At 39.5% G+C, this 11,268-nt stretch overlaps 1 protein-coding gene across 1 annotated transcript; it reads right to left on the bottom strand.

The window, feature by feature from the left end:
- Window positions 1-415: 415 nt before the first annotated feature.
- On the bottom strand, window positions 416-3,531 carry LOC137134467 (chondroitin proteoglycan 2-like). Its single transcript, XM_067519344.1, has 4 exons — window positions 3,432-3,531; window positions 3,061-3,092; window positions 2,038-2,064; window positions 416-1,888 (listed from the first exon to the last, which is right to left on the bottom strand). The coding sequence occupies exons 2-4, from the start codon at window positions 3,083-3,085 to the stop codon at window positions 960-962; spliced, it is 981 nt and encodes a 326-aa protein (XP_067375445.1). The 5' UTR covers window positions 3,086-3,092; window positions 3,432-3,531; the 3' UTR covers window positions 416-959.
- Window positions 3,532-11,268: the final 7,737 nt, after the last annotated feature.

Below are 11,268 nucleotides of genomic sequence, written 5' to 3'. Positions count from 1 at the left end.
TCCTGATGACTGCAGTTGTATTTGTTATGATTAAACTGTAATCAAAAAGGTGGGAATTGTGATGGGAAATCACGTATGTATACATTTAATGCTTATGGTTAGTTTAGTTGTACTCATGGTATGTGCTCATTATATGTGTTTTTGACCTGAGGAGGCCCTGTAGAGGTGAAAAAGGTCAGCTATATGTTTGACTGCCCACATGGAGTCATCTCCAGGTTGCACCAAGTTCCTATGTGCTTAACAAAGTTACCATGAAATGAGAAGGCTGGAGGTACCAGCCTGAGGGGGGTTTAGACATGTTAAGACTTTAGAACTGCACTGGACGGAGACTTGAGACTCTGTTGGTGCACTTCTCTCTTAAACCCTTAAAGACATCCTGGATGTGGAAGCTTCTTTAGTGATTACACTCGAGGTGTCTGTTGCCAGTAATTGTTTAATTTTGCCATGACAGTATGCATTAGTACTGATTAAAGACAAGCTTAGAATATATGTATATATGCAGAAAATACAAAAGCTGCATCATCATATAAGTAAAACCGAGTGATTAGGAAACACCAAGACAATAGGTCCACCACCAATTGTATGTAATACTTTGCAACAACGCTCTGAGCAGATAAAGCACGCCAAATTAAAATAGAGCTGAACATAGAACAAGGGTCTATACATCCAAAATAATTCAGATAGATTTACAACATATACATTTAACAGACTCCAAAAAGCCATCAACTGTGCATACATAGTACAAGTTCTTTGTGTTATGTATCAATACAACAGTGAAAGAGAAGTTACATAAAATCTGTTGTCCAAATGTGTAGATGGTGCTATATAAATACATACAACAGCTTTTAACAATATTGTCCTTTTTTAAGCATGGTTGTGCTAGTAGGAATTACCATTGTGGTGGATGTAGTAGCAGAATTTGAAGCTATAGAAGTGAAAAGTTGCTAGCTCAAAGATATTTAGTGGTGGTCACACACTTTTTGGGTTGTGGAAGGTGTGGTTGAGGTAATGCAAGAATGGGTTGTGGTTGTGGGAGGTGTGGTTGTTGTAGTGGGAGTAGTGGTTGAGGTAATGCAAGAATGGGTTGTGGTTGTGGGAGGTGTGGTTGTTGTAGTGGGAGGAGTGGTTGAGGTAATGCAAGAATGGGTTGTGGTTGGTGTAGGTCGAGGTGTGGTTGAGGTAATGCAAGAATGGGTTGTGGTTGTGGGAGGTTTGGTTGTTGTAGTGGGAGTTGGGGTTGAGGTGCTTATTTTGGGTGTGGAATTGCAACTTGTGGGAGCTGGGTTTGTGGGCCAGTCACAGATTTTGAGGCTTTCTCTGAAGATCAAACCTGCTGGGCAGTTTCTGAGGTAGGTCAGCCCATTGGAACAGGTGTAAAAAGTGTACTGGTTCTTTGGGTTGGTGTAGTCCCCATCTCTCTTTCCTTTGCAGAACTGGTCAACGGGACCAGGAGTTGTGGGTTTGTTAGTTGTTTTGGGTGTTGTGAAACATGGGGTTGTGGGCCAGTCACAGCGGTCGAGGCATTCTCTGAAGATCAAACCTGCTGGGCAGTCTCTGAGGTAGGTCAGCCCATTGGAACAGGTGTAAAAAGTATACTGGTTGTTTGGGTTGGTGTAGTCCCCATCTCTCTTTCCTTGACAGAACTGGTCAACGGGACCAGCAGGTGTGGTTTTCCTTGTTGTTTTGGGTGTGGAATTGCAACCTACGGGAGCTGGGGCTGTGGGCCAGTCACAGATTTTGAGGCTTTCTCTGAAGATCAAACCTGCTGGACAGTCTCTGACGTAGGTCAGTCCATTGGAACAGGTGATATAAGAATTGGGGTTGTCTGGGTTGGCGTAATTTCCATTTCCCTTTCCTTTACAGAACTCATTTATTGATCCAGCAGAAGCTGCAAAATAGAAAAGCAGTTTTTATTTGCTGTTATTTGCTTTTGAATGTGATCAGATTCTTGAACCCAATCATTGCTGACTTTACAACACTATTTATTTGCTATTAAGGACATTTACTAGGATTAAATAACACTTGTTAAAAACTTACCCGAGATAGCGATGATCAAACAGAGACCTTCAAAGTGACAGACGTGGTCAGTACATTGAAAACAAATTACATGAAAACTGATAATTTAGTTTAACGTGTTTTATATTTAACAACAGCAGAAAGTCTTTATAGAAACAGTTTTTCATAATCCACAGACTTCACTGTGATGTGGAGATTTTCCAGAGAAATACGGACACTTTCTGTCTCCAAACACCGATTAAAGACATTGCACTTTCATTAGTTTTTTTGTAATGTGTTTTAACATATTCAACACACTCTTTGAGTTTCTTTCTACCTAAACATTAGAGAGAATATCTTTGATAATATTATAACTATAACCAACAAGCCAGATCAGATTATTTTACCAATCTTATATTTACAAATAAGAAAAATCATAAAGTGCTGTTTGCTACCATTAAACATATTGTTTCAACCTCAGCTCCACAAGTGTCTGTGTACTCATCAGCTGACTGTAACAAATTTTAATATCTTTGTCTATAAAGTGCAGGACATTACAGACAGTGTTTGTCCTTCCACACACACTTATAATAGAGGTTCTCCTCTCCACACTTTGTCCTGTTTCAGTCATTAAGGTTTTATTAAAAAAGATGAAACTTTCTTCTAGCCTTGTTGACATTGTTAATTAGCAAACAACAGATTTTAAGTTTCTGCATCATAAATATTAAAACAACTTTAAGTTTAATACAATAACATTCTTGGTAACTTAAAATATCTAGCTTAAATATTTATGTAAAATGTACGTAGTCGGAATTTATGTCCATTTAACTTAAACATGTTAGTTTCTCCATTTTCCTTCCTTAAACTTTTTCAAGGTTATCAACATCCACAAGTTATTAAGTAAAGTCAACTTGTCCAGGTTAGCAGTCAACAAAATTCAAGTTATCTTCTTTGTATCGAGGTGGGGACAAAAAAAACATAGTAGAAAGTAGAAATGAGAACACTAAAGATATTTGTAATTACAGCTTTAGTGGTTTTGATAATATACATGTACTTGTGTCTTACCTGGAGTCAGAATTAGCCTGCCCATGTTGTTACTATGTGGAGAAAGAGGAAAAAATGAGAAGTGAAACAAATTTTACATGAAGAGCACTCAAACGTTAATCCAGTTAAATCTATTCACTGACTGTTCTGTGCAAGAAAGTTACTTTAAGCCTGACAAGGATCACAACATGCTTCTATAACATACAATCATCACAACATTCACCAATACAAAAATCAATACCATGACATTACAACACAATTCTAGAAAAATAATGAAATCTTTACAGCCCTAAAATGTCTTAACTTGTGTTATACAGAGTGGGTACAGCAGTATACAGCAAAACACGTATAATGTCGGTGAAAATGATATGCAGATAACATCAGATACTTACACAGATAAAGGTGAACGAAGCAGATACTGTCTCTCTCCTGCAACTGATGGATGACTGACAGAATGTCTGCCCTTAATATTGGTGCAGCTGAAAGGGTGTAGCACTGGGTGGGGTTGATTCTGGAATGTCTAAAGGAAATACACGTGGATGGAAACAAGGAAGTTGTCTCATGCAAGGATCTTTTGGCTTTTAAATCAGTTTCCTCTGAGTTTTTGCTCTAAATATTGCTTTATAACCTTATTTTTAGAAGTGGGTCAAAACCGACCCTAACATCACAAATTTCATAATTTCAATAAGAGCATTTCATAATTTAGTTAAAAGTTTTAAATGTTTTTTATTTTGTTGAAATAGAGGTTACTGACCAAGTCAAAAAGCCTTGATGTAACAAACAAATGTATATGGTTTTTTTATGCATTTAAAACTGAAAATGGGTCGGTGCCGACCCTAACACAAGAGGAAGGTTAAAAATGATGGATGAGGTGGGATTTTCCACTGAAGAAACCTTTATGTATAGAGAGATGAGTAGTTGCTGCTGCTGAGTGGCCAGCTGCCTACACATAGACATAAATATTCATGGCCTTTGCTTAATACTTTGTTAAAGCACCTTTGGCACCAGTTACAGCCTCAAGTCTTTTTGAGTATGATGCTACAAGCCTGATTCACCTATTTTTGGGCAGTCTCTCCCATTCTTTTTTGCAGTACCTCTCAAGCTCCATCAGATTGTCTGGGGAGAGTCTGTGAACAGCCATTTTTTGATTTCTCCAGAGATGTTCAATCGGGTTCAAGTCTGGACTCTGGCTGGACCACGCAAAGACATTCATAGAGCTGTAGCCACTTCTTTGTTATCTTGGCTTTGTGCTTACAGTTGTTGTCCTGTTAAAAGATAAACTGTTGACCCAGTCTGAGGTCTTTACTGTAGGGATGGTATTGCCCAGGTGGCGAGCGGTGCCTGGCTTCCTCCAGAAATGACACTTCACATTCCAATTGTTCAATCTTTGTTTCATTAGACCAGCACATTTTCTTTCTCATGATCTGAGAGTCCTTCAGGCAGGCTGTCATGTGTCTTTTACTAAGGAGGGGTTTCCATTTGCTACGAAGTCAAGATAATGAGAGGGTTTCTCAATATTATGAGGAACAAACACCAGGAACACAGGAAAGAAAAGGAGCTACAGCTGACACAGAGACAGGTTCATGAAGAGGTAGGATGGCAGACGACTCAGAAACTGGTTCGGGAACAGGGACAGAGTGCTTGTCACCCATGGGCTTTGGTGCTGGGCCAGAAACTGGAAGTAGTGTGGATGATGGTGTTACCTCAAGAGTCTTGAGCCAGGGAACTGAGGCAGGAACTGACAAAGGTGTAACCGAGATGGGTGATTTGGTTTGAGGTTTGACTGTTTTTCCACGTCTGAGGCGTTTGAAAAATTGATTTGTTGAGTGAAGGAGACCAGTATACAAGCTGTTGGTGGATGATTGAGCACAAGTGTGATCTCTGCTGCAGCTCCAGGTACGCCCATACACACAAACACATGAAGGGGAACAAAGAGGGAAAGGAGGAAGACAGAGTTGGAAGAGAGGGTGCTGTGACAACTGATCTAGTTCCAACATGTTTTCTACAAATTTTTCACTTTGATGTTTTACTGGGACTTATTCAAATATTTCATTCTTTAGCACTTTCTTCTTTTTTAATGTGACACTGGCTGGAATAATGACCAACACCAGTTCTCCTCTTCTTGTACGAACAACTAGACAGTTTCAATGAGAATGTATATCATAATATATATGTTGGCAAATTAAATAAACAACAAGAACAAAACAGGTTCAATGGTATGAGCACAGATCCATCAGGGATCGGTTAAGGCCCTGTCACAGACCAGCCAACAGTTTTTGATGGCTGCATGGATATGTCATCACTGTGGGGCAGTCTTAACAAAAGAACAAATAATGTTGGAATGTTAGCATGTGCTTTTGCAGATCTACATGATTAACAGGGATTATGTATGTAGATACTACAATGCATGTCAGTGATATTTGTGGTTTTCATGCATATCTACTGTAATTGTCATTAAGTTCTAGAGAAGGGCAGGTGCTTCCCTACTGTCTCATTTCTTTCTCACTCACCGACTTTCACCTATAATTGTGCTGTAGGTTCAGCACGTGTGTAGTTTACCAGGAAAAAACAGATGAAGGGTGCAGCAAAGGATGACATGAGGAAAAACCTGAGTGTTAATTAAGGTCTTCAAGCTCACTGGGTGTGAATTAGGACATATCTTTTGCAGGGGGAAAAATTAGAGCAGTTCAAACTTCCTCATTCCACACTTGGTCATACATTGATGATTAAGTGTCTATGAAAAGTATTAACCCCCTTTGGAGGTTTCCTTCTCATTTTTACTACAATTTAAAGATAATCAGACATTCAGGTCACGGTTATCCCAGAAAATGTTTTTTTGTGGCAACTGGATGTGCTTTTAATTTGAAAAACATTTCACCTTCCATCCAGAAGGCTTTGTCAGTTCTGATCAACTGTCTAAAGAGGCCAGCCTCTTTACTACAGGAAAGTCGATTCATTAAGTCATTGTCTGTACAATGGTCATTATGAGGGATTTTTGTCCTGCCGCCTATTTCATGTGTGTTGTTGTAGACCATGACCTTCGCTTCTGTGAACAAAAGTGGAAAAGTGATGAAAGAACAACACTCAAATGTTGGATAAGTGATGTTGTAAGGCACCTCCTCCTGCCAGTCTGGTATAAATGTTAACCATTACACCTTGTTCAAAGTAACAGTCTTGGGCCATGTGTTGTGCCGTTCTTTGGTGATGCATTGGTGTGGTTTGATTTGATGAAGGTCCAGTTTGGGTATCCACAGGTTCTGAGTGCTTTACTGATGTACTTGTCTTCTTCATTCTTTGTTTCCCACCCTTCTTGTCAGCATCCTTTCAGCCCATGTCATGATCTGCCCCTTCAGATTCACTTCCTGTTGTGGACTTTTATTGTACCCCTTTTCCCACTTTAGTTTTAGTTTATTCCATCTGCTTCACCACTAACTGTTTACACCTGTTCCCCTGCTTATTTAGACCCAGCTCTCCAAGCAGTCGTTGCCAGATTCTCGTCGTCTCTTCCTGATGAAACATTCTGCCTCCTGTTTCCCTAACTCTTGTTATCTGGACTTTTGCCTCTTGTTATTGGACTCGGTTGCCTGTTCTTGTCACAGTCCTGTCCCCGTGTTTAAGTTATCTAGTTTTATTTCCTGTTTTGGCTTTTATTTTATTGATCTCTTGATTTTATTGTCTCTTCCTGTGAGTCTGTTTGTTGTCTTTACCTTCCTCGTTTTGTCCTGATTTGTTTCACCTGTTCCCCTTTTATACCCTGCTCTCCCCAGTGTTCTCTGCTGGTTTGTGTCAGTACGTGTTAGTACGCTGTCTGCCTTCGTTTGTATCCTGCCTGATCCCTGTCTGGACTGTCAAGGTTTTTGGTCTATGGTTTGGTCTTTCCTTATGTGGTTTTGTATTCCTTGTTATGTGGTTCGTTTATTTCTTGTTATATGGTTTGGTTCTCCTTTGTTAGATTTTGCATTAGTTTATCTTCCCCTGTTCCCTGTATTAGTTATCCCTGTTAATTTCCCACTGCCTCGAGTTTAGTTTGTTTATGTTTTATTCTCATCTGTCTATTTCAGTTTAGTTCATTAGTCCCTGTTAAGTTACCTTCTACCTGTGTATTACAATTAGTTATGGTCTAGCCTGGTCCCTGAATGTACCCTACCTTGAGTCAGTCTTGTATGTTGTGTAGCTGTCATAGTCTGTTGTTTACCCTGTATGTGTTTAGTTTGTTGTTTTGTTACCTTTAGTTCAGTAAGTGCTTTACCCTCCTCCTGTGGTGTGATTTTTATTTGCAATGCATGTCAGTGATATTTGTGGTTTTCATGCATATCTACTGTAATTGTCATTAAGTTCTAGAGAAGGGCAGGTGCTTCCTTACTGTCTCATTTCTTTCTCACCGACTTTCACCTTTAATTGTGCTGTAGGTTCAGCATGTGTGTAGTTTACCAGGAAAAACCAGATGAAAGGTGCAGCAAAGGATGACATGAGGAAAAACCTGAGTGTTAATTAAGGTCTTCAAGCTCACTGGGTGTTAATTAGGACATACCTATTGCAGGGGGAAAAATTAGAGCAGTTCACACTTCCTCATTCCACACTTGGTCATAAATTGATGATTAAGTGTCTATGAAAAGTATTAACCCCCTTTGGAGGTTTCCTTCTTATTTTTGCTATTTAAAGATAATCAGTCATTCAGGTCACGGTTATACCAGAAAATGTTTCTGTGGCAACTGGATGTGCTTTTAATTTGAAAAACATTTCACCTTCCATCTAGAAGGCTATGTTAGTTCTGATCAACTGACTAAAGAGGCCAGGCTCTTTACTACAGCATCTATGTGGAGGCTGAAATCTTCCAAAGGTCTTTGCCTTTGGAAGATTTTATCTATTTTTAAAAACATGGAATTTAAATTTAAATTTAAAAAACTAATCAAATTAAAAACATAACTAAAAATAAAAGCAGTTGCAGAAAGATTCACCCGATTTAAATCCTAGCTGTTGCAAAAGAATTGTTTTCCCAAGTCACACCGGAAACTCGTTTGGGGCGATTTTGGTGCACAAAGGTAGAGCGGTTATCCACCAATCTCACTGTTGTTGGTTCAATCCCCCCGGCTACATGTCGAAGTGTCCTTGAGCAAGACACTGAACCCCAACTTAGTTGCTCCCAGTGAGTGTTGGCCAGGTGCATAGCAGATCCCCCACTAGTCTGTGTGTGATTGTGAGTGCGAATGGTTGAATAAGAAGCAGTGTAAAGCTCTGAGTGCCAATAGGTAGAAAAGCGCAATATAAGTGAAGTTCATTTACCATTTACACACAGAAAGTGTAGTGAATGTGTTTAACGGATTGTAGTGTAAATACATCTTTATCTGAAAGGACCAGTCACAGGTGAATTAGTATCCTGGCCAAACTATGAAAAGGTATTGAAAAGCAAAAGTCAGGGGACGAATACTCGGAAATCTAATAGTCATTAAATATCTTTTGGATTAGAGGTAAATTAATCCAAAAAATAGAATATGGCATCTATATAAATCTGCGTGAAGCAGCTGTCTTCAAAAACTGAGTAAACATGCAAAAAGGAAACTAGTGCGGGAGGCCAACGAGATGTCTGCGAGGTACAAACTAAGAGGCAAACTTATTATATGCACACTGAGGAAGGGCTACCACCCCAAATACAGACATTTGGGGTCAACTGGGTCTTTGAGACTTTGACTGAATTATTATGACTCTGCCTCTGCAGTAAACTAAGACTAATCGCATTCTTCACCTGGTGCATACAAACAGTATTGTAATAGGCTTCTACATCATTTGCAGTACCAGCAGAGACCTGTCAGGGATTTGTCATGGCCCAGTCACAGATAGTGTGGATTTTGTGGATGTTTACTGTAATTTTATTCTATAGTTTTTTGGAAGGGCTAGTTCTGGCTGCAATCTCGTTCATTTCTTTCTCACTCACTGTCATTAAACTAAGGAAAAAAGTCCTTAAAGTATTCATGTAAATTCCTTATTCCTCACTAGGTCATACATTGCTGACTTCCTATAGAAACTAAAGTTATTGTTTATTTAATTTGAATTTCAAGCAGCAAACTGATGGGAGGAGGAAAAGCAGGTGTTCCAGGGACAGTTGCAGGGGTCCAGTCAAAAGAAGGTAGGTGAAACGTACACTTACATAAATTGCAACGAAGACAAGCTTACACACACATACAGTGATCGCTCGCTAACTGCAATAAAGACATGCTTGCGCATACATACACTTATAATGAAAACTGCTTGACAAAGCTCACACATGCTGAAATAGATATAGAATTTGTCAAACACATTTGTTTGTGTTCAATAACTGGAAGCTTATTATAAATCTCTTGTGGAAACATACGTATAGTATGCTGAAGGAAAGGGTAAATTTCCTGAATGTACTTTGAAAGTAAATGGTCAAGAGGTGACATTTGTGGTCGATTATGTGGTAAGTATGTGTATAGTGTAGGTGTTTCTAGAAAACCACAAAATATTTTTACTCAGCCATTGTCTTGTGCCAATTCTCAAGATCGATCTTTTAAATTCAATTCAATTCAACTTTATTTATATAGCGCCAATTCACAACAAAGTAATCTCAGGGCACTTTACAGAATAAAGTCAAGATTATAAAGATATATAAAGAGAACCCAACAATTCCCCCTGGAGCAAAGCCATAGGCAACAGTGGAGAGGAAAAACTCCCTTTAACGGAAGAAACCTCCAGCAGAACCAGGCTCAGGGTGGACGGCCATCTGCCTCGACCGGTTGGGGTGAGTGGAAAGAGGAGAGAGAAAAGAACAGAGCAACAACAAAACATCGGGCAGATTGGTAGGACCAGTAGCTGCACGCTGGTAGACACACAGCTTCAAAGCCGGGGGACACCTGCAGAAAGGGACAGAGAGAAGGGGACAGAGGAGGACAAAAACAACTACGGGAGAGAACACACAGACTTAATGACATACAGTGGTGACAATTGTGGGGTGAGAGGAGAGGGTCAAGAGGAGGAAAGGAGCTAAGTGCATTGGGGGGTGGGTCCCCCAGCAGTCTAAGCCTATGGCAGCATAACTATAACTAACTATATGCTTTATTAAAGAGGAAGGTTTTAAGCCTAGACTTAAAAGTAGAGAGGGTGTCTGCTTTCCGAATGTGAACTGGGAGCTGGTTCCACAAGAGAGGAGCTTGATAGCTAAAGGCTCTACCTCCCATTCTACTTTCGGAAATTCTGGGAACCACAAGTAGGCCTGCATTCTGAGAGCGAAGTGGTCTACTGGGATGATATGGTGCTATGAGGTCTTCTATATATGATGGAGCCTGACCATTCAGAGCTTTATATGTAAGAAGCAGGGTTTTAAATTCTATTCTAAATTTAATGGGAAGCCAATGGAGAGAAGCTAGTGAAGGTGAAATATGATCTCTCTTGCTAGTTCCAGTCAGCACTCTTGCTGCAGCATTTTGGATTAATTGCAGGCTCTTTAGGGAGTTACTGGGGCATCCTGAAAGTAGGGAATTACAGTAGTCCAACCTAGAGGTAACAAATGCATGGACCAGTTTTTCAGCATCACTTTGAGACAGTATGCTCCTAATTTTGGCAATGTTCCATAGGTGGAAGAAGGCTGTTCTAGAGATTTGTTTTATATGTGAGTTAAAGGACAGATCCTGATCAAAAATAACTCCAAGGTTCCTTGCAGTAGTACTGGAGGCCAGACTTATGCCATCTAGTGTAACAATATGGTTGGACATCATATCTCTGAGATTTTTGGGCCCAAATACTATGACTTCAGTTTTGTCTGAGTTTAAAAGTAAAAAATTGTGGGACATCCAGGCCTTTGTCTTGTAGGCTTGAAGCTTTATTAACTGATTATTTTCATCTGGTTCCATAGATAAATAAAGCTGGGTATCATCAGCATAACAGTTGAAATTTATGGAGTGCTTTCTAATAATGTTGCCTAAAGGAGACATATATAAAGTAAAAAGTATTGGTCCTAACACAGAGCCTTGTGGAACTCCATAGCTAACCTTTGTGTGCATGGAGGATTCATCATTAACATGAACAAATTGAAATCTATCAGACAGATAAGATTTAAACCAACCTAGTGCAGTTCCTTTAATCCCAATTTCATGTTCCAGTCTCTGTAATAAAATGTTATGATCAATGGTATCAAATGCAGCACTAAGATCTAACAGAACAAGTATAGAAATGAATCCATTATCTGAGGCCATGAGAAGATCGTTGGTGACTTTT

The sequence above is a fragment of the Channa argus genome, chromosome 10, assembly GCF_033026475.1.
Source record: "Channa argus isolate prfri chromosome 10, Channa argus male v1.0, whole genome shotgun sequence".
NCBI lineage: Eukaryota > Metazoa > Chordata > Actinopteri > Anabantiformes > Channidae > Channa > Channa argus.
The sequence above is the reverse complement of the archived record's forward strand: the minus strand, read 5'-3'. Positions and strand labels throughout refer to the sequence as shown.